The sequence below is a fragment of the Nyctibius grandis genome, chromosome 4 (genome assembly GCF_013368605.1).
Source record: "Nyctibius grandis isolate bNycGra1 chromosome 4, bNycGra1.pri, whole genome shotgun sequence".
NCBI classification, from domain to species: Eukaryota; Metazoa; Chordata; class Aves; order Nyctibiiformes; family Nyctibiidae; genus Nyctibius; species Nyctibius grandis.
In genome coordinates this window covers 97,179,667-97,207,312 of record NC_090661.1, presented here as the reverse complement: position 1 = coordinate 97,207,312, position 27,646 = coordinate 97,179,667, and the positions used below count along the sequence as shown (strand labels likewise).

The following is a 27,646-nucleotide window of genomic DNA, read 5'->3' as shown; positions in this document are numbered from 1 at the left end:
CATTGACTTCATTAGTTGCATGCTCAGAAATCTGGCACAAATTTTGCTGCACTGCTGGGTTGAGGTACGCAGGCAATGCAGGAAGCATATTCCTCACATCTTGGAAAAGCTAAATACAGAGGCTCTAAAACATCTATGACAGCACCAGTAGTTTTTCTAATGTATAAGTCACCTTGAAAAGGAGAGCCTATATTTGAGATTTTTCTTGTAGAGTTTCATGGATCTAAATTTTGAGTTAGGGGAAACAAACTAATCATTCAAAGGAAACCTTAAAGTCTAAATTCCCAGCGAATATGCTTTTCATCTCTTCTGAATTTTACTGCACTAAACATTCATGTCTAATTGTCCAGAAAGTGAAATCGCTGTTCTAATAGTAAAGATAGTATTAGTAGTAAATGGTGCCATTTTTATTACGTCATAGCAATTTAACTCATACCTTTACAACAAATTTCACTGCAACCTTAATTACTTGCTACTGATGAACAGATGTTGTCCCTCATGTTTTAATTTATATTACATTGTAATTCTTCTATAGCTTTCCTGCCAGTGCTTTGGACTCCTACAGAAGCTGAGACCCTGGTTTCCCTATTTGAAGTTCATTCTTTCCAAACATTTTCTCAGACTCCTCGACTGAAATAAGTTCCGACCATTGAATATCTTCTCTTCGGAACATAATGTCCAGATTCAAACAGGCCTTGACTCTTAAATGCATCAACTCAAGCTGAACTGCAATCCAGGCTCCTTTTCCTCCCTTCTTCTTAACCAAAGGTTGTCTTATATTGGCATTTTTCATTGTATTTTGGTCTTACAAAGTATGGCCCAGAAACCCGTTTCACCTTGATAACCTTTCACTGCTATAAAACATTTCTTAATTACAGCTCTTAATTTTGTCACTATTACTTTTCTTCCTAGATTGCTTCATGCACTCCTTCCCAGCAGCCAGCACCAGTGTCTGAACACAACAGCTATTTTAACTGCACAGAGCTTACAAACTGGCAGTCTGAAACAAGACATCACCTGTGTCCTGTTGAAACCGTTGTTTGGCAGCCAGGAGGCAATTTCCTATGTGCGAATTTTGACAGTGCAGTGGAAATGACACGAACACTTACACGAGGGAGCCTTTCCACTGTTTAGGGGCTGTTTTGGATCTCATTAAATTCAATAGAAAGGTTCATAGTGACTTCAGGGGAGCTTTGAGTCTGGCTGTTAGCCAAGCTCTCAAATCCTTTGTAGCCAGAGAAATACACATTCCAAAGTAAACAGATTTTGAGGAGCTAGCTGGATTAAAAAAAAAGTAAGATTATCTCAGCATCACTAAGGGGTATATCAAAAGCAGCTGAGCACATTCCTCTCTGATAGAAAGGGACTAAGTGCAGTATATTAAGTTAGTTAACTTCAAACATTTTTCTACAAACTAAGAAATTCTGTATCTTCTTTGTTTAGCATCAGTTGTGTAGGTGCTGGCTATAACTTTGAAGTAGTATCTATTTTCTCATTTTTCAGGAACTGTAATAATAGGGAAAAGTTTACTGGATGCTACCATCCCTGGAGCACTGGCTTTGTGCCCAGAGCAGAAATCATTGAACTAGGACATAATACTGGCTACCATGTGATGGCAAAAATTGTTTTAAGAACTTGATTGCAACCGCTGTGATCCTTCTATCAGTGTCCACAGGTGAGCTTACATAAACATAGGGGAATGAAAAATACAATACAAGCTTACTCTGGTAATATCGTGTGCTGCAGCAGAGCCAGCAAGTAAAAGGAGGATGATACTGGATTAAGTGTAAGGAAACCAAAGGAGTCATCTGAAGAGGTGTGTAATGGGTTTGGACGTAGGAGGACAGAGGCATTGGTGTGCTCTAGCAGTAACTGAAGATCAGGGAAGGTTTCAAAGTAAAAAGGAGTGGTGAGACTGACGGCTGTGAACGCCAGAGTTTGCTAAACCATAATAATCTTAAGGAGTTAGAAAGGTGACTCTCCCTTTCCTAAGGACAACATGGAGTATTTCCTTCCCTCTGAGGAATAAGTTCTGCACCTCTAGTAGGAACTTCCGTCTGCCATCAGCTGATAAGAGCAGACAACAGACTGAACGTATCCTGTTCCTTTGTAGTACAAAGAGCAACCTCGATGCTGGCCTGATGCTTCCCCCACACAAGCACACTGCGTGCCGTACACGTGCCGTCACTGCATATTTGCTAACACGTACCAAGGTTGCAGTTAAAGCACTGCAGTGTTATGTATTGTTCACAGAGCTTTTACTTTTCATCTAGTGACAGTCATAATGGATCTATTTTCTCAGCTCATTCCCCACCCTGACATACACACACTTTATCTAGATGACTATTGACTCCTCAAAATGAGTGGAGCTGAAGTTAACTGTGAGAAGAACTGAATCCAGCAGAAGAGATGCTGGTCGTGCATGACATCTGCAAGGGTTCCTGTGTTGAGCTGTTTTTTTCCACAAACATTACAGCATTCTCCTTCAGTGCTTTAAACTTGGTCACTTAATTGCTGTTTTACTCAGAATCAATGGGTGATGGGTGTGGAAGCATCACATGATCTCTTGGTAGATTCCCAATGCTTCATCACCTAAACCTATATGACTGTTATGAAACCAACAATGTATGGTAAGCCCTGTGCAGCACTACTTTCTGCTCTGCTTAACCAATGGAGAAAGCAGAATTGCTGTAAACAGTAGAACAGGTCACTGTAGTACAAAGTTTGTAATACGAGATTTATTTGTTTCATCTGCCCTATTCTACTCCTCCACAAAGGTGAAATGAAGCATTTTTCACAGTTTCCATCCCCAAAAGCCCTCACATGAACAAGGAAGTGGATGGGATTGGTATGAGAGTCTCTGTGTGCCCAGAGAACCCCAAAAGATCTGCCCTATAGGTATGCATGGTCTGCAGATTGCCTGGTGGGGAGTGACAGAGTAGCTGGACCTCTTTCAGACACCAAAGCAGAACAAAAACAGCTGGTGAAACTCCCCAAATTTATTGAACCCTTCTGGGGGCTTTTTGCATGTTAAATTATATTCATCTTCCCAGAGTACTATTAGCATATTCACCTACATTTAAATAATTAATTTTCTCGTTATACGCCAACTCTTAATTTTTTGTTCTTTCAAAATTATTGAAATCTGTGACAAGAGGTGGTGGTACGAGGTAACGTTTGGTTTCTGGTTTGTTAATCAATTCCATAATATCTCATTCTCACAATTGCTTTATTTAATAGCACCAATTTCTGCTTTCAGGTCTTGACTTCCCTGTTAAGCATTTAAGTTTCAGAATTTTTTTTAATCTTTTAACCTTTATCCCTTTGAATTTTTTTTTTCTCAGCCTATAATTTATTATACAGTCTCCTGTCAGAGGAGGAGGTAGACTAGGTGATTTTTACTGTATTGCAAATTATAATTATTATCGTTATTTGCATTAGTAATGGATTCATTCTTATCACTGAAAACAATTCCATTATCTGATCAGACAGTTATCTTCACACTGTCCGTGATCGTATATTTTCATTAGGCATCTCTTTCTCTGTGGGTCAAAAGGAGAATTATTCTTTAGTGCAGTCACTTTTCTCTTCACTTCTAACATTTTCCTCAGTTAAAAAGAAGTCGCTAATCCCCTACAATCTTCCTTTGCAACAAAAATGTGCCCTTTTCTGCTGCTGTGTTGCTGTCCCTTCAGACCCAGCAAGGAATGGCACATCGCTGCTATGAACTGCCTTTCAATGTCCTTTCTGTCACAGCTGCTGGGAGAGGGTTTGTAATTCAGGTTCAGTGGGAGGAACTGATTTTCATGACCTAGCGAAGACATTTTGGCTCCTTTTTGAATTAAAGCAAAGGCTTAAGTCTCTCTTTAATGAAGTGGAGAAGCCTCCTTTCCCAAACTCTCCCTCCCCGCATTCTCTGGGAGACACGGGTTTGGAGATGGATGGTTGCAGACTGAGTTTGAAGGGGAGCAAACACATCCTCCTCTTTGACTCCCCGCTGAATTTACTGTGCCTCAGCAGCGGTGTAAAACCGTCAGATGGCACCAGTTTCCAAACTGCAAGCAAAGGGGAGATGAGAAAGGTTGGAGAGAGAGGTGAGGTCACGCCACAGACCCTCCTAAGGGACTGACAGCAGCCTTGGTGAGAGCTGAAAGTGGTGGAGAACCTCTTTCACGCTTCTCTCCTGTTGATTTTTATTCCCTCATCAAATGAGAGATGGTTGGTATTTGAGTAAGGAATTAAGGACAGTAAGGAAAGGGTTGTCAGTCTAAAACAAGAGCTTGGGTTTATTTTTAAGCAGCTCCTTTGGAAGTGTTCTGTAGCCCGACTCAGGCTGTGGTCAGCAAACACAGTGCTCAGTGTTCAGAGGAGGGGATGGCTTCTGCTCTTCCATCATCTCTGGCAAGACATACACATGCTCACTGTGTGTTTTGCATCCCACGTAATTAAGGTGATGACTGTATTCCTCTTCCATGAGGAACCTCTTCTGAGTGAGAAATGGTGCTGCTTTCATGGGAGTACTTACTTTCCAATCAGCACTCCCAGGGGAATCCAAACTCTGGAACTGCACACCCCAAACTGAGCCAGTATTGTTCATTGTTGTTATTTTTAATGAGATCAAGTGAGACTTATGTTTATCTAAATTGTATGCAAAATTATAATAATGCAAATTATTATGCAAAAAAGTGCCTTGCTTTGGAGTTTTAGATCCCCCTTTTTTTTTCCCCTTCACCTCCCTAATTAGTTTGATGTGAAGCAATTATCCACTTAATGCAATTAAAGGTAAGATTTTTCATAGGATATGTACCGCCACAATAATTACATGGGCCGTAGCACGGAGGGACTTGAATGCAACTTTTGTCTTCGGGTCTCACATAATATATGTGTTCAATACGCTAGCAAGTGTAGTAGCCACTCCGTTGTTACTGTGTAATTGAACACAACATTTAGACTAGTTTAAAGAGTACTTTGCTTCTTGTTTGGGTTTGTATACAGGCACAATTTAGAAGTGAGAGGCATGTAGGCCGCTATTAGTATTTTGTCATTTAGGGCTGTGGGAGCATCACATCGACCTTCTTTCTTCCTCTGCCCCCACTGAAGCCTTCTGTTTTGACCGATTAAAAATGCTGATACATTTTACCCTTTCATTGTCTCCAAATTTGAGAGGGTTTGCAGAGGAAAAATGGGTATCTGAGCTTATATTTTTTTTTTGCAAAAGACAGTATTTTCTTCAATATCTCTTTTGCCAAAGAAACTCTTTCCAATTTTTAAAAGTATTTTAAACAAGATTTTAACAACTTTAGCCTTGTTTTTTCACAATTAAATACAACCGTACAGACTATATATTTCTGAAGTATGAGGGTGTGGCAAAATAGCTTGTGATTTACATTCAAATTAAGAACAAAATGGCCTTCAGGCATAACATCATAACATTCCTATTTGCAACCTCTGAGGACACATCACAGAAAGGTATGGAAATAAATATGCGTATATAAACATTGTCAGCTGTGGGTAGGTGATGAAAGCTGTAATATGACAAAATAGATTAAAAAAAACCTCCAGAGGTTCGGGAAGGAGAATTCATCAATGCCAAATTAAGATATGCTCAAATATTTCTTGAAAGATAGAACCTCATTATCCTACTGATTTGTGGAGCAAAGTAATGACTATAGACAGCATTGTCTAAAGACAACAATGAGCGCTGCTATATCTCCATCATAATTAGAGTCACATGAAATCTTCATTTTTTTTTTATTGTTCTCAGATGATTTGTAATATAGGAGAGAAATAAATGGAAATCTAAAATGTAATGAAAATACGTGGCCCAAGTTGCTCCCATATTTAAAATTCTGATTGCAATGCTGCCCACCAACAAAATAATAGTAATTTCTGGCAGGAATTATAAAACCTAAACTACAGCACAAAGCGTTGTTCACCAAATCACTCATTCCATATCCACAATTACAGCCCATTTGTTTTCTTACGCTGATAACAAAAGACACATTTTAAGATCGGCGCTGTGCTACTCTTCCTTTAATAAATAAAGTGAGCTTTTCAAAAGCTGCAAAATGATGCAGATAAAAATCAAAACATTTCTACATTTGAAGGTTCAATCAAAGACTTGCCATGAATGGTGTGATATTAAAGTTTAAAAAAATAATCAATTTAGCGTGTATTTTTGAACATGATTTGTCACAAATAGCATTCCCAATAGATAAGAATGATTATATGGTAAAGAGCATAATTTATATATCTCAAGCACTATGCTTTTGTCACCGACATCGTTAAGGAATTTGACACGTTTGCAGGAGAACAATATATGTCAACTGAAATATATACCAATTAGCCGTAAATGGGACACTGAAATGAATGATGCATGTGCATGCTATACTTACAAGTAATAACATGTGGTTTAAAGTCGCTTGCGTTTTCAAACAAGAATTCTTTTTATGTTGTCATTTAAAAAATCTAATATTTCAAAAGGTCAGGAATAAATAGCACCATTAGCATTAAAAGCTAGCTAAAGGGAAAGTAATTTGTTGTTCATTTAACATTGCATTTTATGTAATAGCTTTGTAAAGTGTTCGGGAAGGGGGGAGAGATTTTAGTGTGCTAAAACAAGATGACGGCAGCTCCAGTTCATTATTAAATGAAGATTTTTTATTATGCTATTGTCAACTTTAACGTCTTGATTCTGTTAGGTGTTTGTTAAAATTACATGGGCTGCTGAAGTGACTATGGCAAAGGATAATGTAGAGAATATCATGACTGTCAAAACAATTGTGTAGGCAAGAATCTGCTTATACTAAGGTAAAGGAACAAAAGACAAAGGAGAAACTCTCCTGCAGTGTTAGGAAGTTAATAACCCTGTTGAGGTTTCCTCAGCAGGAGGTACTGAGATCGGGAAGCCGAATTCTAGGAGAGACAAATAGTCAAGGCAGAAGGAAGCAGGTGATGTCAAAGGGATGCGGGTACATGGAAACTCAATGTCAGCTGCCAGCTCCCATGTCTGTGGCTGTGTGTCCTCTGAGTAAACCCGTCACTATTTATCTCCCCGGAGAGGAGATGTGTGTTCCTCCTTGGACTGGATGACACGAATGAAGTGTGAAAGCGTGTCGAGGCCTGTGGCTGCATCCTCTGCCTCCTGCACAGCTGTGGCCGTGCACCTGTGGAGAGCCGAGAAAGGCTTTGCAGGAGCAACCCAAAACTGGACTTGCCACCACCTGATGCAGGTCAAACAATTAATATCCTTGAACTTATTAAGCCTTACTTTCTTATTCTACTGCTATAAAGCTGAACACAGATGGGAAAAACTGGAGCCAAAATAAGCGTTAGCTTATACCCTTCATGGGCAGCATAGGCTGGGAAGAAAACAAACTTCACTGTGTGCTTGCTGTACTTGCTGCTGCCATGAGGAGCTGCACAGGGAGAGCAGCAAAGTAGTGAGGGGAAGACACAAGCAATATCATCAGCATGAAAAACATCTGGTTTTCCCTCTTGAGAGAAGGTGGACAAGAAATTGGCTTAGCATTTCAATACTCCACACATCTATTATAGCATAGAAAGAGGTGTCCCCTTTACTAGTTCACGTATTTATTCCCTATTACCTTCCCTAGGGCAAGGTTTCAGGGACTCAGAAAACAGTGATGATTCTCCAGATCAGAATTTGGTTCATACAGTGCTCCTGGGGCAGCACAATTGGGTAGTGCCTTTTAATCCAGACAAGAAGCACAAGGGCACTTTAGAAGGTTTTTAAACATAAAAGCAAGCCTGCACATCTCTGACTAAAACTGAAAATGCTGGGGGATATTCTCTTCAGTTGAGTTAAACCAAGAAACAGTTTAGTTTTCACATAAGGAGCTTATTCCAGCTCTGAGCTTTCCCACAGGTGCTGGTGGTTCTTTTTCTACTCTTTACAGCCCCGTCTCCCTCCTGTCACCCTGTGAGACCTAGCAAAATGCACTGAATTAATTAAACTGCTTTTTCTTCTGTATTAGAAGAGTAGTGCTCCAACACAGAATAAATTGGTTTCAACCTCACCACTGCAAGGGGAATCTGAAGCTTTGCTAGGGAGTCGATGTCCTTCAGGACAAGACATTCTGGAGGAGGAAGGGTCACACAGAGGCAGAAAGAGCAGAGTGCCCTGGTCTGGGGAACCTCAAGAGAAACTGCAGAAGAGAAAAGGTCCCAAGGAATGGTAGATCTCCCGGCCCCAGTAGTTCTGTGGGTTTTCCAGTGAGGAGTGGGCTCCTCTGGCAGCAGAGGAGAAGCAGCCTGCTTCTCCAGCAGCAGGCTGAGGGAGCTGAGACTGGATTATGTAGGGACAGAAATGAATTTGTGAACTACCCACACTTCAACTGAATGTGTTTATCAAAAAGCAGGGAAAGAAGCGAGTCCCTCATTGCTTTACCTGTTTCGACCACATCATCTGGCAGTTTTGTTCAAGGCTGAGGGCCAGCATATGGGTTTTCAGGACACTTGGATGATTGTTCTGATTATGATCATTTCAGTGAGACTTCACTAACATTTGAAATTTGCTATGCAGCTTTCTCAGATTAATTCTGTCCAGATTGTATGGTACAAGCTTAGTTCAGCATTAACACACCAAAACACATTAGCAGTTCTCCATCACGTTCACTGTTCCATCTCTCGCAGGTAATTAAAATTAAACTTCTGTCCTCATTTTGTAGCCACTCCCCCTCCTATCTCTCTTTCATCTTTATCTCACACTAATTCTGGGTTTAGCCTTCAGTTTAGTTAAGAACATCATCTTCCTTCATCCTCTCCTCCTCACAAGCAGGTCTGCTTTCTCTTGGTACTGCCCAGGAGCCACTATCCAGATTCTGTTACCTGCCCCCTTTCCTCCTCTTCTCTGAAATTATTTTGAAACAGGCTGAAATAAGGGGAATTTTTCAATTAGCTTATTCACTCCTAAAATTTCTGTCTATGGAGAGGTATCCACAAACTTAACACCTCCCCAGCCCAGTAAAAAAAACCCCAACACACATCACCAGTGTTATAACAGCAGTGACTGCAGACTCCAGTGGTTCATGCATGACTAGCTTTTATTGGTAGCAAGGTTTTGGGCATCTGTATGTGCTGTTAGCAAGCAGTAAGAGTTTGCAGAACATCCTCCCTCACCGTCTCGGAACCACAGAAACGGAATCTGAAGAAAAAAAAATACAAGCACCTTGAGTTATCAACATTTGTTGAGATTATACAAGTTATTTTTTTTTTAATATAAGTCAATCTGATTTGTCATTTGACACAAGTGAACACAACATACTTTGAGCTCCTAAGTTTGAAATATTACTGCTAGAGAAAGTATTGATGGACTGTATTCATTCTGGGTCACTGCCTGCCTGCCTTTTGTTTTACAGTTTCTTTTTTTTCCAGATTTAGTACTACCATCACTATGTAGATGGCCACAACTACTTGTGCAAAGGGCATGAGTCGATAGAAGAGTGAGTGCGTATCTACAGAAATACGCGTCATCAACAATGTGCTTTGGTGAATAGGAACTACAACTGGACTTAGGAGCTCTGCTTAAAGGTAATGCTGCTGGGCTGTAATCATTTTGCTTGAAACTCTTTCCATCTCCAGTGTTGTCCTTTAAGTGATGGCATTTTAACTGTGAATTTATGGGTCCACAACATGTCCTGTACCTCCTTTTCTAGATACCTGATCGTGGGGTGGATGAAATAACAAAATTGATCAAGCAAATGAGGAGGTTAAAAAGTCCAAGAAAATGAGTAAAACTGGATCAGTAAATCATGTTTCTACAATCTGAGCATCCAAGCCATTTTCCATGAAGTCTACAGAAGTCAGGTTTAGCCTGTTTCCCTCAACTTTAGATTTAGCCTTTTAAGCGCAGCTTCCAAGTATTAGCCTTGCTCATTGGAAGGGCTTATTATCACTGTTCTCTCTTGTCAGTCATGATCTCAGGGACCATCAATATCAATGAAAAACTTCCACTGGTTCAAGCTGACAATGAATCAGATGTCCTAAAGTAAGCTCAGACACAGATACCCAGTTCTTGTGGACGGTGAGTAGGAACTTGGCAGGAATTATGCTGATAAGCCAAGCCAGCGCTAATTTTTCTCACCCAAAGGGTTATACAAGAAGTTTGCTCTTCTGAAGCCTGGAATTATTTTTTCTTTGAAGCTATTTAAGGCAAAGGGTCAAAGTAGTAGTGAACTGAACTACGGATGAACATTGTCTTGAAAGGAAGGAAATAAAAGGTTTTCTTGAAAGTCTTTGAATGCTTTAAATAGCTTTTCTTGTAAAAATGCTTTCACCCCACATATAATTTTGTCACCTATCTTCCCAAGTAACTTTCAAGGTTTTCACAATGGATATACTTACTCTTTTCCATTTTCTCCAGATTGTACTGTGATAGTCGCAGCTCCTAGTTTAGGAAGAGTTGGATTTATCAAGTTGTTGTTCCAAAGAAATTTAACCTTTGTAACTGCTCCAATGTTAACTTCTGCATCAATGAAACTTGTGTAAGTGTTGTCTGGTCGGAGGGCTCCCCTGTGAAAAATAACATTTTGTGGATTTGAGGCATGCTGGCATTTGATATTAATTAGCAGTCCTGTCAACTGATTGGCTGTGGTAGCAAGTGAGTAGAAAGCTAGCAGAGAGACAATATTTAGCTTATAGTACAGTAACAACATTATTGCCGATTTTCCAACGTAATACATCCCAAAACAGTGTTTGTCAGAAGCAGCAAAGGCAGGTAGGCCTGACGTGCTGCAGTCACACCTCACATTGAAGACCCAGTTACAGGACAAACCCTGTGGAGAAGGTAGAGCTTGCAAATATCAGCCAGAGTGTGCTGGAGTGCGTTCAGTACTGGCAGGCTGATCTCAGGTGAATGCATGGATGCCTGCAATCAGGGATCAATTCATAGCAAATACCTGCTGCCAAGTGGGAAGATGTGAAGTCCTTCTTTCAAAAGTCCAAGTGACATAGTTGTCAATAAACAAAAACCAAAAGCAAAAAATAAAACCCACATCAAAATGCCTTCTCCCTGTTTTTCATCATTTCAGATATTTTAGTTGAAACAAGAAAAATGCAAGTCAACAAAACCACATGAGGCAAGCAAGCAGCTTCAGCATAAGCAGGTGAAGGTATGAGCCACAAAACGCAGTAGTAAATCATGAGGTAGTTTCAGCAGCAACATTTTACAAGCCTGTGACAGACAAAGAAATCAGAACTCTGCTAGTAATGGTCCAGCAAGACCTTGGTGATACAGCAAACAAGTGACACCAAATTCTAACATTTTAAAATCCTGCATTCTAAACTTCTGCCTTCAAATCCAGAGTGAGTGAATTGTCACTGCATTTACATCGGGGACCTGTATCTGGGGGTAGAATGTGGTCTGTAAAATAGGACCAATTTAAACAGAAACATTAATTGAAAATATTAATTAAACATTCTAGAACTGAAGTTTCTTTTCTATTGAATTTTGAACTTACTTGATGATCTGATGCTGCCTTGTGTTCCCACCACTTCCGTACAGGGCAATATTTACATATCCTCTAACTTTACTCTTTCCAGAGAGTGTCACAGTTACTTTGTACCTCCAAACTACATAGAAGAAATACAGTAAATTAGATTGTACCCAGGGAGAAACAGTCTCCAAAATATCAAGCATTGGTTTATTGATCTGTACAGTGTATTTGAAAGCAAAAGAAAATTATCACTGCCTTTCAGCTCAAGGCTACTTTACAGACTGTCTGGACTGAAAGGGTTTAACACAATGCTCTCTCACACCTGACCCCTGGTGCTCCCTGCTCTTCCCTGGGTTATAGTCATGCAAAACAAATACAAAAACACCAGTGAGTCAGATCTGTCATTGTGTCCTAATGAGATCAACCTCGGAAACGGTTAGACATTTGTGATACTTTCTGGGAGGGGGAGGGGGGGGAAAGATAGATAGTCCATAACATGGTAAACACAGTATAGATCTCAGCATTTGAACCACAAAGTTTTTCATATACAGTGAAGCTGGAAAGAAGGAGGTATTAGGAATCAATACTGATACATATCAGAATATAAGCAGTGTAAAAGGAGTGTAAAAAAATTCTGAAGCTCAAAGGAAAATCATTTTTGTGGGTGGGAACTTTCTTTTAGCATACAATTTGCAAAAGCAGCTCTGCTCCCTCTGATTCTTATTTACAAAGGCAAAGGAAGAACCACCTGGTGAGAGCTGACATTTAGGATAACCTAGGCTGTAAAGGAGGTCATTTGGTCCATGCACTTCTCAAAGCAGAGCCAGCTGTGATCGGCTTGGTCTTGGCCTTTCTCAAACAGAGTTTTGAACATCTCCAAAGATGGAGATTGCCCAGCTTCTCTGGGCACCTTTTCCTGCATTTAAGCGCTGTCATTGTAACAGCAATTTTCGTACTATTTAAAAAGAAATTCCCTTGTTGCAACTTCTGTGCATTGCCTACCCTCCTTTCTCCTTGCACCTTGTAGTGCAGCCCACTAAAACCTCCACTAGACTCTATAGTTTGTCAACATCTTTCTTGTACTGGAGGGCCCAAAACTGTGCACTAGTATTGGAGCAAAAGAGGAAAAGGCATGAAGGACTGAAAAGCCATTGCACTGCTATAAGGTCTGTTCATCTATTAAAACTAATTGTAAAACAGGAACATAAAAAGATTTGTTTACAAGGAGTAGGTAGCAATGGAAGCAATCAAAACTCACGAGGAAAATCCTTCTCCTCTCCAGTATTCAGGTAGAATTTCTGGAAATCATATTTAGTTTTCCCTTTGAATTTATCTGCAAAGTGACCCATATTTGGGCATCCCCCTTGCGGGCACGGGAAACAGCTTCCCTGGCGAAAACAAATATATCTATTAATAAAATTATCCAGCCAGCCAAGGAAAAAAAAAAAAAATTAGTCATAAAACTTATTTTTATCATACCCACCTAACTGGCCCTTCATGACAGCAACATCAAATTTCAAGTAACCCTTTCTGTGACTTGAAAAACATCATATAAGCTAGCCAACTTTCTCAAAGGCTCTGATTTTTCAGGGCTTTCTGTTTTTTCTTGTGTCATTTAGCTCAATCCAGCCACATCCTTGAGTGGTCTTGAACTGGAGCAGGGAGGAGGAAGTGTCCTTCCCAGCAGCTGATAAGAAAGAATGGTGTCTCCTCCCACCTTCAGGTTGGGTCAAGACAGGCTTTGTCTTGAAAACAAAGCTCATTTTTGTCATGAAAGCAGCTTTCTACTACAGTGACAGAAGCAGGTAGTCACCTTCTCCCACAGTGATCTGAGAAGTGTGATCTCTATCACCTGCTCAGAATGTATAATGGTCAATCTAAGCACTAGGTAAGTTTATACCTCTGTCTGTGCTGCCTGTAGGATATGAGGAGCCTGTTGCCTCCCTGCTACTCTTACGGTGTAGTTCCCTATCTCCCAGTCTGGAACAGGGAAGGGCTTCCTGACCTAGTCCATAAACCATTGTGCTTTGTCCCGGAGACCATCTTAAGTCACTGAAGTACTTTGACCATGGACTGACCCCAACAGGCCATCACGCATTATTTTACCTGTTGTTTTGAAAAGAAGATATTTAAGCTATGTTTGAAAGCTCCCCTGCAACAGCATGGGATTCCACTCATTGCTGTTTGATAAATACGGTTGGTGGTTATAGGGGCAGAGTCTCCTCTTTACCTCTTCCCCAGTTTGGTGCAGCAGAGCAGGCCTGGGGAAGCCACAGTAGCCCCAGTAGTACCTCAGGGCTGTCACATCAGCACAGAACCAGGGTTGTCCCTGTTTTGTTGTTGCCTTTTCCTACTTTGACTCATGTCAACTGCATAAGCTATAATACTTTAGGATGTCTGACACTCAATTCTCTTCCAGATGCACTTGTTGGGTGCAAGCTAGCATAAATAAATTGAATTTCTGATGTACAGATAAGAGCCACTATTTTTGATATGGTCCATCCTAAGGCTCTGAGAAATACTTACTGTTTCAAAAACATCGTATGAAGCACAAGAATAGCCTAGAAATCCATCAGGGTAGATAATACTGTCAGAGTAATACTTGTAACTCCGCAAATGATTGCAAGCCACAAAGTCCCGAGTTCCTGTGAAAAGAAGCTCCCAGGTTAGTTCATCCTTTCTGTTACCATGCGAGGAAAGATACTGGCGCAGCCCTTGCCATGTCGTTGGGCTGTATCAGTCCTCCTCAAAAGCCTCATCGCAATTCTTGGAGTATCAAACGTAAGGATTGAAGCTTGCTTTTGCCATGAATTGATGCTCTAAGGAACATCATTGACTCAACAAGCATAAAATGCAAACTTTAAATGCTTTGTGGAGACCAACTGTGCAGCTCAGCTCAACCCCTGCCCTCCTCTCCCCTCACAAACACTTACTCAAGTAATCTGACCGAGTTTCACAATAGAAATAAGAACTGCATGAAGCGGGTCTTTTGTAGGCAACAGTTGCATTACCATAACAAAAGAAAACCAAACGAAAAGTATTTAACAGTGAACTTCCTAGGGCAATGCTGATTTGCTCCAGCTGAGGACTTCAAAACAAAATCATTATTATTATTTGGGGGGTGCTTAAGAAAGGGAGACTCTTAAAATTAAAATAATGAATATGTTATTTTCCTTTGTGTTGCCTTTATTGTTCTGACTTTAGGTTAAAAAGAAGATCATATACAACACAGTTATTTCTTTGTGCTCTAATTCCCCATTATTGATAGCAAGTTTACTCTATTAAAAAAAAGAAAAGAAAGAAAAAGTAATGCCTCCAGATGCACTGAATAAAGCCTGGAGAAGAAGGCCAGTTATCACAAATAAGTTCATGGATTCACAGAGTTTAAGGTGTTTGCAGTAATGTAAGAAAGAGCTTGGATATTATGCTGAAAAATCTCTACAGCAGAAAGCTTGGTTTGTTTTTTTTTAATGTTATGTGCAATTTAACTTTATAAAGACACAGAAATTTTCTAATACTTAGAGCTTTTATTAGAACCATGTAAAACAACAAAGAACAGTGTATTTGAGCAGCTACGTGCCAATCTTTTTTTAGCTGGCTAAAAATAGACACAATGACATTGCTTTAATGCAACCCAGATTTGTAATAGGTAATTTTTTAAAAAAAAACATATTAAATTAATTGCTCTGTCTCAGAAGAATTGCAGCTGAAGATCCCCTACCAGAAGCAGCTGTGAGCATCATTGCCCCACTCCACCCAGTACTGCTGCTGGGCAACTAAACAGAAACAAAGTGAAATGTGTTGTTACAGACCCTTCAAAATTTTTGGCACAGTTTAAGTAACTTTTGTTTCTGCTGTTAGATGCTTTAGAGAAGGCATATTTTCCAGAGGCAAACCCTTTGTCTTGTTTATTTTTCGAATAACCTCTGGAAAATGGTGTGTTTGAGCATTTTAACAGTTTCACTGAGCTCTGCAGCTGCCCTGCTGGTGGACACACCAAAAGCTAAAACAAAACACCTGAATTAAGAGAAGTTAAGTGGTTACAATTTGAGAGTGACCTTCCTCTGAATTTGTAATGTAATCAACATCCTTACCTTCCCAGATGCCATCGAGATCTACGATCTGTGAAACAGCGTTCTTCTCACACCCTGGCATTTGCTTTCCTCCATTTGGATAAAAGTCAAGATGTCCTATAGCTGGGCTCATGCCGAAACCTGAAGCATTTAAAGAAGAGGTAAGGATGTTTTAAACTAATATTTTCTCATACCTGTAGCTGCTGGCTTGAAGGTTGTCTGTGCTTGGTGTTCTAGGACATGAGTGACCAGTATGGTGTATCTGTTCTCTGTCTGTGCGTCACCCAGCACAACTGAGTCTTGACGAATGATTAGGAGACTCATGTGCTGCAGGGCATAAATAATTTGGTATTAATACAGTAGAGCTGAACACTCACCTAAGTAGGGGATTGTAGGAGCTGAATCTGTGTGGATAATATCAACAAACTCTGCATCAGATTTATCCAGTCTGACTTCAATTGGAGTGCCTTGAAAATAAGGTTGAGCAGGGTCCAGTCCTGAAAGAAAGAGACTGGTGTTATGTATAGATAAAGAGATATAGATGTATCATTTTACATAACACTATGATTGTATATAATGAATGCCACATATATAGTTGCCTGTGGAACCTTATATCGAAGTAGTATAGGCAGTAATAAAATGATGATGTGTGCTCTCCCTTACTGAATGGCTGTTCTGCCAGGCAGGAGAAAAGGTTACCTCTGTGAAGCCTGTTGAAGTTTACTGGTTTGCATCAATATCAAATCCCAACACTTGGATATTACTTTGTGGTTTTATTTTTTTTTTAATTGAACTTCCCTTTCATAATGTTGCTGAAATTGAGGTTGCTGTGTCTGTATTCCATATAACTGATACACATGTATGTTTTTAGAGTACCTTGTTTTGGAGTACTGAAACAGGAATTGATGCTGATAGCACCCCATATGCTTGGAGGTGTTGAAACCAACCTGCCTACTTCTGGCTCCAGTCAGATTTCAGAAAAACATCTAGTTCTCAAGTGACAATCTTTACTTTTGCTCCTAGCAGAAAATGGAATTTATTTGCTTCCCAAATTGCTGCAGCAATTTCAGGAACTTGTAATGTCTTGCAAATTGCACATTTTTTGCTGTTTTATACTTGCATCTCTTGTTGTCCCAGGGCACCAGATTTGGTTTTGTTTTTAGACTGAATTTTGTAGGCTATTAGTCCAAGGTTCACCAAGCCTGAAATCCCTCAGGGAAAGTAACAATTGAAAAGAGCTCTGTTAATAATATCAAAAATTGTCTTTTGTGTAGGAAAGGTCACTCTGCTTAATGCACACTGCCCTTGGCACTGCCTGCATGATGACTAAGGAGATTAAGCCCATAGCTTTAGACTCTGGAAGCGCTGAACATGTTAAAAAAATAGCTAAATAATGCAGACTGCAGGGTGAATTAGCTGTATTTTGAGAAAGGAGGGGTTTGATCACAAGTTTAGCTGACAATACTTCTTTTCAGTTTTGTTTTCTGGGAGAGTCATGGATGTTTTAAAGTACTTGAAAGGGAATCTCTGCTTTGTGAGGTCTCTGGAATATCTTTTTTTTAGAAATGAATACGTATTGTAATAAAAATGCCTATTTAATTGCCTTTTGGGTGTTTTTTTTTAAGAGTCAGTTAAACAATTTAAAAAAGATGAGGGCTATTTCTTGAAGAACAGTGCAGGGATATGGCGAAGGGTTATGCAGTGGCTATACTGCACTGATGCTCCTGCTGCAGGCAGAGGGCTGAGACAGCCTGCGCCTCCACAGAGCTTTGCTTTGCCTCTCAGCCATATGCATTTTGATCATTTTAAGTCTTGCAGTGTTGGGATATGGTTCCTGCAAGAGTCACCTGCTCTTACCTAGTGTGGGTAGAGAGCAGTTTAGAAGCCAAAAAATGAAAACTTGGATGCTAAAAAATGAAAACTTCCTGTTGGATCAAAGGGAAGATGAAAACGCTTCTGGCCAATAGTCACAGAGGCTTGATCCATTGTATCTTGTGAGACACAGACACTATTTATGGGACCAGCAGAGTCTGTATATTCAGGGCAACGTGTGGACAGATATAAACCAAACCAGAACCAAAAATGCCTGCTCTGAAAGAACTGAACAGGAAAACCCAGCTCAGCAGTAGCGAGAGGCTTTCTCAGAGCATAGTGTGTGTAACTCACAACAGGGAAAGACAGCAAAGCAATTCAGTGCCAGGGAGGTGAAAACTGAATCAGTACAGCTGACCGAAAATTAAGAGAACAACATCGTGTTCCTTAAAAATGCCTAAACCCACAAATGTGGGAGCACTTAAAAAGGACAGACTATTAAGAATATAGCGAAAAATGTCAGGGGGTTGGGGCTGTCTGATCAGTCAGCTCCGACATTATCTGGAAAGTAAGAGTGAGCTCATGTTGCTCAAACTAAGACAGATTGTATAAACATAATGCCTGTGATCACCCTCAAAGAAAACGGGGATTCATTTGAAATCTGTTTCTTTAAGTATGAGTGCAGTTTCTTAGTAAGTCTACTTGAATCTGGACAGACGACATAATCCTATGTGATTCAATTTTTGCTGTCAAGGAAATACAGAGATTTAGTGTATCAACAGTTAAGTGAAGAAATTAAACTTTAGAAAGTTTGCTGGAAATAAAAAGCAGATAATTTAACTGCTGTTAATGTACTCCACTAGGTGAAAAGTTTATATTGACATAGCAAGCAAGGTGACAATGGGTGATATATCACGAAGGTTAGCCTACTGCTTCTGAAATGTCTGGTTTAATCCATGCTTTTCTGGAAAATTATATTTGTTAGCAAAACTTCAGTACAAGATAGCTAACTGCTTATTGTTGTGCTGCTTCTAGCATGCTTTGGAGGGACCTGCAAGCAGTAGATGATGTGCATCAGATGTGCTGCAGATTAATTAATTAACAGGTCAGATTAATGAAAGATGAAAATGGCAGGAGAAAAGCTGCTAGGACAAGGAAGGTAGGGATTACTCTCCTGGCCTGTTTTATGATGTTAGCATTGGGTAAATCACTATGAAAAACAATCATGGCAGCTAACACTGGTTCTGGTTGTGCGTCAGTTATTGTGAGTTTATTTTTAGCAGCGACAGTGGAATATCGTTATGTTACAGCATCGCTCCCATCCTGCTCCAAACTAGCACGGGTCTGGGCAGTGACACTGCTAGGCTGAAGCACCAGAAAGCAAGATCTGTAGAGATTGCCACAACCATTAATGTGTATCAGCAAGTCAACTGGTGTATCCCAGGGGTCCTTCTGGCTCTGTTAGCTGTATGGAGCCTTTCCCTTGCTGTGTAAGCATATGCAAGTAAAATACTCATCACACTGGCTGTTTTCCTACACTTACCACCTCCTCCATGTACTGTGAGAAGAAGCTAAGTTCCATATTGCCCGAGTTACCCTTGACTAAACTACAGCCCACAGTCAGATACAATTGTAAAAGAAAATGAACAGCAGCATTTTGTTAAGCAATAGTGTCTTTAGTATGAGCTGTGACTCAAGTCACTGACTTACCGGTTATTCTTCCAATCCCGGGCTGCCTCCTGCCAGCCTCGCCTGCCGCGTGTGCTCCAAGGCTGTGGCCAATTATGTGAACATCAGCTAGAGAGTATTCAAATTGTTCCTGAGAAAACAGCAATGTAAAAAATTACTACATCTGTTTTCATCAGCAACGGGGAAGAGTAAAAGGGGGCTGAAAAACTACTTTTAATTTGACTACGGACTCAGAAACTCCTATGCGGTTTCAGCATTTCTTTGCCAGTTTAGGTTCTTATGTCCAAATCATACTTTTTTCAAAACTCCTTATTCAGCTGCTGCCTCATTTGGAGGTTGTTAAAACTCTAGGCAGCTCTGTCAATGGAGTCCTGAGAGGCTCTGCATGCTTTTTACTTCCTAGACCCATTGAGATTCACAGGATGCTTCTCTGGCTTGCAAGATTCAGCCAAGCAGGAACTCTTAGTTACACTCAGCAGGTCAGGCACCACATGCAGCTGGAGGAAGACACAAAAGGAGGGATGACTTCAGCCTTTTTGGACAGTAATTCAGTGGCTGCAATGCAGATGTAGAGAGTGAGACATGGGTCAGATCACTCCTAGCCCCAGTGTATCGTAGAATCACAGAATGATTTGTGTTGGAAGGGTCCTTAAAGATCATCTAGTTCCAACTCCCCTGCCATGGGCAGGGACACCTTCTGCCAGACCAGGTGGCTTAGAGCCCCATCCAACCTGGCCTTAAACACTGCCAGGGAGGGGGCATCCACAGCTTCTCTGGGCAACCTGTTCCAGTGTCTCACTACCCTCGCAGTCAAGAATTTCTTATTAATATCTAATCTAAATCTCCCCTCTTTCAGTTTAAAACCATTCCCCCTCATCCTGTCACTACCTGCCGTTGCAAAAAGTCCTCTCCAGCTTTCCTGTAGGCCCCCTTCAGGTACTATAAGGTCTCCCCAGAGCCTTCTCTTCTCCAGGCTGAACAGCCCCAACTCTCTCAGCCTGTCTCCATAGGAGAGGTGCTCCAGCCCTCTGACCATCTTTGTGGCCTCCTCTGGACTCGTTCCAACAGCTCCATGTCCTTCTTATGTTCGGGGCCATATCCATTTAAGTAATGTACAGTTGTCTTACGGGAAATATGTGTTGAAGGCACTTCAATTAAAAGAAGGCTTCAAACCAAGCATCACTCCCCAGATGAAGCTGGCTAAGAAAGGAGGCATGTGGCACCTTCCATAGATTCAGGCACTGTACACAACAGCTTTCCCCCCAGGCAGGTGGGGGGGGTTCTATTTGTCCCCATGTGTTGTTGCTCACCCAGAGCAGTGGTCCTTCAGCAGCTGCTGGCTGCCAGCTGCTTTTCTGGCATTCTTAAGAGCAGTTTGGTAGGTTTTGTCTCTGTGAAAAGGCAGTTTGCTGTGTCCGTTACCTCTGCATGTTTAAAACTACACAACACTTTACATCTGTTAACATCTATGGAATAACTCTTTGGCTGTACTATGGGGATGTCTCTTAGGACTTTATATTCGTAAGATGGCTAACCCTGCTGTTGTGACATAGTTCTCTAACTTTAAAAAAAAGTCTGCTATCAGCATAACTTCTAAAATAATCACTCAATAGAAGAAAATGTTTTCTGCTGGTTACATTCACATTCATGAAAGTTCTTGAATCATATTTCTTTCAAATCAGCATTATAACTGTAGCTTTATAACCACAAGATTCTTACCTTAAGAACATCTATAAAATAAGCTATTTCAGCACCTACAACACGGACGTTGTTGGATGCCTGGGTGTACTGACACCTTGCGCCTCTTTTCCAGTTTATGCAGATGCAGTTCACATCTTCCACAGTAAGCATCCTCTGTTTTGTAAAACAAAAGTAAAAACCAAAGACTCCCACAGTAAGTACAATCTGGAATTGATTCATGTTGCTCATTACAGCCTAACTCATAAATGTTCCATGAATTTGTATGAGAACATTTTAAGAAGCAAAATCTTAGCGTATATTTGTGGTCATGCCCGCACACAGGTGTGTGAGTGCTCACACGGTACTGAAATAGGGTGGTGTGCTGTAGGAATGGCCACACCATCGTTGCAAATACCCATAGCTGTATGTTTTGCAGAAAGAAAACCAGTACAAATACTGATACTTCTAATTTTTAATTTCAGTCAAACTTTGTGTGCAACGCTAAATAAGAGCTCTACTCATATACTGATGCACTTAAGTGATTTCAAAGTACTTCTTTAATTCAAATTCAATTAGAACTGACATTTTGGATGATAAAAATCAAGAGTGTTTTTCTGATACAGATTTGTAAGAAAGAGAGTGTCTGTTTTTATGAGAGGGTGCATAAATTTCTGGTGTCACTGAATATTCATTTCCTATTTATGGTTTTATTTGGGAATATGTATATACAGGCAGATACTTTATTGTCTGCCACAGAATCTGAAGCTTTGTTTTCCTCCTCTGAGTGGGGTTGTTTGGCTAAGTGTATTTTGCTTTAGCAGCTTTGTTATATTTATTCTTTGCCTTATATTCAGACATCATAAAGCATCCAAAGCAAGTTACAACTGGCAAAGGACAGAAAAGGCAATAGACACATCTGTGACTGTGTTTAGGAGTGGTCAAAATAAATGGGCAGATAGGATTATTACTTAATGGGAAGGAAAGTAAATAACAGATACACATAGGAGGGCTGATGTGTGCACAAACCCATTTGCTCTGCTCTTTACTGAAAAGATTCACTGAGACCAATTTTTTTTTTTAAGTAAATTGGAGTATTGTGAAAAAACATTGGCCACAGTAATAGAGAAAGAATTTAAAGATTTATCTCATATCTCTGCATCTTGTGAAAATTGATCAAAATGATGTAAGGGACTAGCTGAAGCAAAATGTGAGCTGTCCTGTTGATTGTGAGGTTCTAGAAAAAAATCTCTATTCTAAGAGTGGAAAATGGGAGACTGAGAATTATAAAAACATCAATCTGCTTCTGATATGTTGAACAAATTATTAACTAACAAATCCAACAATCATTCCTAGACGCTCATAAAGTGATAATCAACATAGATTTTTTTTTTTCAACAAGAAACTGTCAATTCTAATTTCTTTTTTTTTTTGACATAGTATTAAAGAGAAGCAGGTAATGGGGATGCAATAAATGTGAAATATCTTGATTTTAGTGGACTTTCACATTGTTTTTTGTAGTGTTCTCATAAGTAAAATAGGAATATAGAATTTAAACAAAATTGTAGTTGTGCAAATAGTTGGTTGAAAAACCTTATCCCAAAAGTGTAATATGTGAGCAACTGCTATTTTGCTCTACATGCTGTACGACTAGTAGCTTTCGTTAGTTGTAGCTGCAATAGAAAGCATGTTTCTAGGATTTGAGATAGACCACAAGCTGGAATCACAACTTTGTATGGGGACAGGGTTAAGAAATAACTTGGGGAATTAGTACAAAAAACAATAAAGCAGAGTGCTTTATTTCATTCACTGTTCGTAGCAAGTCCTAGATTGAAAGCTTTGTTCAAAATGATCCCCTTGAGGTCCCTTCTGGCTGTACATTTCTACAGCTTTATTGCTTCTCTTAATGGTCAGCCCATGTCCCCAGCCTCCAATGCCCACGTGGCAGCCCATACCTTTGTGATGGACTTTCCACATCTAGAAACCTGTCTCTTGTCTGGAGAAATACGATGCAATAGTTACGAGTCTGCAGTTATTTCTGGAAGTGCCCTCATTCCTACACAGTATCTTGCTCCAGCATTTGTGTTGTTTTTACCAAGAAAAAGACGCTAATTGAGCCAAATCCTGTTGTCACTCAATTCACTAAAGAGAAGAATTTGATGCATTTTACCTCATGCTTTTCCTCAAAGTGCAGAGCTACATATTTAAGTTGCTAACAATTTAAAAATGGCCTTTTTTCCACTTCTTATCACTACAAGTACCATGAGAGAAATTGATTAGAGAAAACAGACAATTTATAGGAATGTGTTAATAAATGCAAACTAAGGAACTTCACAGGGACAGGACTTTCCTGTGGTACATACCTTGCACATGTCTGACAGCCAGTTTTCTTCTCCATTATCTACAAATCCGTGTACGATAAATCTGGTCATCCTACTCGCATTAAAATTTGAGTACGCAATTGTTGAGGCATCAACTGCAGAGATCTCCTGTTGTAGATATTAAATTAATAAACATTTAAATCTGCTTTCTGTAAAGAGTTCATCAAAATTGTAAAGACCTGAACTATGCTCATCTGTCCAGGCATTTAAAAGTTAGGCAATGTTAAACTCATCTGCAAGTGTTCACATGACTGTGGGTTAAAGTCTGTATCTCCATTCAAAGCAAGCTTTGACACATATCTTAGAGCAGCCAAGACTTTACTTTTAATGTGTTTTCCTCTTATCTGTGGAAAAAAATTACCCAATAGCTTTAAAAATACAGTTTCCCAGTATGTCTCGGTGGCCATACAGAAAACATGGGGGATTGCTGCTTTGTGAAGGCTGGAGGAGGATGAGAATTCTGCCCCAGAGACCCTGCCAAGGAGCTGGAAGAGGTTGTCTCTTGAATAAAGTGGAGGTTTGGCCATTTCTAACACTTTCCAGGACCACAGCTGGAGTCTGTGATTACTTACTGTTTTTGCATGTAATTTAGTAATGTTTAAACCACAATAGTTCTTACTTGAAAGTTATTAGGATTTTGTCTTGTATACAGGAGGAAGTGAATGTCTATCTTTTTTGGATCCCAGGGTAACTTATGGATTGGTCTTTCCGTAGTCCCAGACCATGGTATATCATCTGAGAAACATCCAAGCCTTTCATAGCAAACTTCTTTGCCTGTAGCACACAGATCAGATCAATAATATGTGAATGAGTAAAAAGTGGAGCAGGCTAGTTATGAGCTAACTCATAGCATCTCTTCTCTGGAGATGTCTTGATCTGTTGAAAATCCTACAGTTTACAGAAAGCAAAGACCAACAGTTGCCCTCTCTCAGGCCTTCAAAGGCTACAGTTTACCCCAAGGAAAGAAGATACCCTATTGCTCATCAACAAAGTATGCGGTGGAGTTCCTCCGCAGGTATCCTGTACCAAACTTGGGTATTTTTCCCCAGTTATGTTTTGCTTAAGGCAAAGACAGCTGATGAGTTTCTCCTAATACCAAGCCAAGATATTGCAAATAATACAGCGATAACTTGAGATTGTGCTCAACAGCTGACTACACTGCACACAAGAAATCTTATACAATACAGCCAGTGGCTTCTGCTGAATATAAAGCTATACTGCCATTTGACTGTCCCCACCTTAATTATTCCCCATTTCCATCACTAAGGAAGAGTACAACAAATAATTTCCTAGGTTTGGTAGAGCGATAGTTTTCCTCTGAGACAGAAAGCACCAGCATTTCTTGCAAGCCCCTAAGGTGGGATTTCAAGAACAGAGAAGAGGAAAGAACATGCACACGCGCTCATCTCACCATTCTTGTATAGGAAAGTGAACCATGTAACCTCAATCAGTAAGTTTTAAGGCACCATAGCATAGAACAGTATCTCAGAAAATAGAGCAGCAGAGAAAGCCTATATAAACACTAACCCCATATACTTACCTTCTGCTGCGTTGAGCAGAAATAGTGCAAGTATCCAAATTCCAAGCATCTAGAACAGTAGAAAAAGAAGCAGCTAGGATTTGCTAACTCGGGAAGTGCACTTAGCTTTCTGGTGGTGAATTTTCTCAAGGTGAAAAGGGTGGTGTGTCTGTCTTCTCAGCAACATATATCTATGACTGCTGCATATCTGAGATGTGTATGAGTCAGTTTTATGTTTGCTCACTCCACTAGAGATTGTGGGGCTCCTAAATCTACGAAAGCATAGCTTAAGTCCAGAGTGATTTTTGTCCTATTGAGGCTACTCTTCTAATCAGATGTATAGTAGCTACTTTACAACTAGCATAAGGGTGTCTATGTGAGCTGCCGTTCCCCTTTATGCTGCTCTGTCTTGGGAAGGGATATACCTGACGAGGTAAAAGAAAAACCCGAAAACCTGAACTACTTACGATGCAGCCTTGAAGCTCCATGCGATAATGTGCAAATTTTGCATGTACTTTTATAGTCTGCTTTATCCTTGGGAATGGTCCCAGAAAGATAGGAACATTTATTTTGGATTATAGTTTATAGCTAAGATGGAAAATAACTTCAATGGTTACTTTCTCTGAAAACTCCAAAATCCATGGACATAGATTTCTTGAATTGGTGTGATGGAGCCCAGAATAGGATTGGAGCTCCAGAGGCAGGGTAATACCCAGGCAGCAGTACATCAGGAGTGGGACATTAAAGAGAATTATGTGGGTCTGTGTGGCAGTGCATTTAGAGGCTGGGAAGGCTTTTGTTTTTAGTGTGGTGTAGCTGGGAGGTAGGGGTTCTACTGGGGGAGTTAGTAGGGAACAACATTGTCTTTAAGTCCCCTCCCTTGCCCTGCATTAAGTGACTTTGGATGTGGAATGCTCCTGTGCTGCTGGGTCCTTTGTGCCCATTTCCTGACATCAGCTCAGTTTGGTGAGGCCTTATCCCTTCAGGAAAACTTCTTAGTGGGCCTGGTAGGCCTTTTCATAGTGAAGGAGTCTGACCTTCTCCTGGTGTCCCTTTCATTTCCTTGTTGAAATAAGTAGATGCAGAAGGACAGTTGTCTACCTCTTTGGATCCTGTCTATACTACCCATGTAACCCAAGTTTTGAGAAAGCCCTTCTCCTCTAAGTGATGAACTGAGAGCAAACATGCTGGAAATATACATCAATAACATACAAAATTCCCCCAGAAATGGTGACGTGGCCACTTGGTGTAGCAATGTTACAGAACTTAGTAGGTTGTTCTACTAGAGACATCAACTAAAAGGTGAAAAACCCCATGCAAACGAACAGGATGAGGTCTGGGAACCCCTTGATCCTGTTCGCCTCTAGGAGAAGGCTGTAAGTGAACTCAAGAAGAAATGAGAGCTCAGATAACTCTTCGCTTAGAAAGCTTTGTCAGGCTGGCTATGCTTTTTGGTTGTGGCCGCATATCTTTGCAGAGCTAATATTCCCTAATCTCCACCTCTGGGAATGACCAAATGGATACCAGCTGTGTGCATTGGTATCACACTGCTATCATCCATGCCAGTAGGGTTTATTTCTTTAAATAGTAGGGAAATTTGAAAGTTTTTTCTAAATATCACCTTTTATACTAATTTAGAGCTCAATGCTCCCATCCTTAATTGAAGTAGCATTTTAGTTTGTAAATATGTTCGTATCAGTGATACAGGAGAATCGGTACATGCCCTAGTACACTGATAAGTTTTAACACTTGTTTAGAATGAGGGGGGAACAGTTTGTCCCATTTAATTTAAGAGCTGGTGGAAAGATTTGAATTAGGATTTTATTGTCTTTAGTCTGCTGCTCTTATTCAACACAGTAATAACTGGGCAAACTGAATAACTAACAGTTCCTTAGGCTGTGGTCAGATGGGTTTCAGCTGCTTGCTTCCCCTTTGGGAAGAAGGGGTAGAGCTGGGATGGGTGTCCTTCAGTATGATGCAGATGCTTCCTATGCCTGGAGGAGCCATTCTGGTCCTTGCAGCCTCGCAGTCAGGGGCTGTTGGAATAAGATGGCTTTCAAGATAGCAAGTAACAAATAAGAGCCTCGCTATGTTTCTGCAGTCCTGAGGAAGCTGTAGTGTGGAATAGAAAGCAGGCAGAGGAGCAGACTGGATTTCCCGTGCTGCAGGACGCCGTGGCTCTCTCCCGGGACACAGCGCAGGGCTTCCCAGCATTGCTCACGCGTCCCATGCCACCTGTCCAGTCCCCAGGGTACTTGCAGTACTTGGGACTGCAGATCTCTCTTGGTTGAACCTCAGACTTGTGTTTAATTATGCTTCTAATTTCATACAGGCTTGGTTAGTGTTGAGTCAAGGATACAATACTGACTGTTGTTCTTTTTTAAAATAAATATTTCATTCAGGTATTTATACTCATTATAAATACGTTCTTAATATTGTATTTCTGTTCCTGTTTCTTAAAAGTTTATCTGCTCAACTGCTTGTACATCATTTATCAAACATGGGGAAATGGGAGTGAATAAAAGATTAACTCTTTCTTCCTATTCATTAACTCAGAGTTTGGATTTTATACTTAGAAAAATATCTGCTGCCTTGGTCTCTTAAAGCTTCAGGTGGCTCACTCATGCCATGCTTTGCAGAGCAGTAGTGTTCATTTTAATGTGAAATAGTCAGTCCCAGGTTTTGCAAAGCCTGGAGTTACTCAGAGTTAGAGTTTCTCTCTGGGGTTGTCAGTGGCCACAGCAAAGGTATGTGTTTGAAATTAAACAGTAGCCAGGTGCTGTGATTTACCTGTTTAGTTTCTTCGGAAGTGGGGAACACCTGAGGTTTGGCTTTGCCTGTTGCTTCCCTGAAGGTGCAGTGTCCAAAGGGCTGTTCTAATCTGCTGAAGAAATATCCTGGTCTTGATCTGTTCCTGCCTCATCCCGCAGCATCTTCTGAGGCCAGTGTTCTTGTGTGGGGTTGGAAAGGTTTGTGCAATAGCAGAGGCTGTGGAAAGGAGGTGTTTGGGGCCATTCCCAGCCCCAGAAATGTACTGAG

At 40.4% G+C, this 27,646-nt stretch overlaps 1 protein-coding gene across 1 annotated transcript; it reads right to left on the bottom strand.

The window, feature by feature from the left end:
• Positions 1 to 9,102: 9,102 nt before the first annotated feature.
• LOC137662216 (pancreatic triacylglycerol lipase-like) lies at positions 9,103 to 27,478 on the bottom strand. Its single transcript, XM_068398373.1, has 13 exons — positions 27,398 to 27,478; positions 24,629 to 24,677; positions 23,708 to 23,862; positions 23,071 to 23,196; positions 20,750 to 20,884; positions 19,052 to 19,160; positions 15,907 to 16,026; positions 15,551 to 15,670; positions 13,983 to 14,101; positions 12,715 to 12,844; positions 11,481 to 11,592; positions 10,366 to 10,533; positions 9,103 to 9,166 (listed from the first exon to the last, which is right to left on the bottom strand). Exons 2-13 carry the CDS (start codon positions 24,675 to 24,677, stop codon positions 9,103 to 9,105), a joined length of 1,407 nt encoding a protein of 468 aa, XP_068254474.1. The 5' UTR covers positions 27,398 to 27,478.
• Between the last annotated feature and the right edge of the window lie 168 nt (positions 27,479 to 27,646).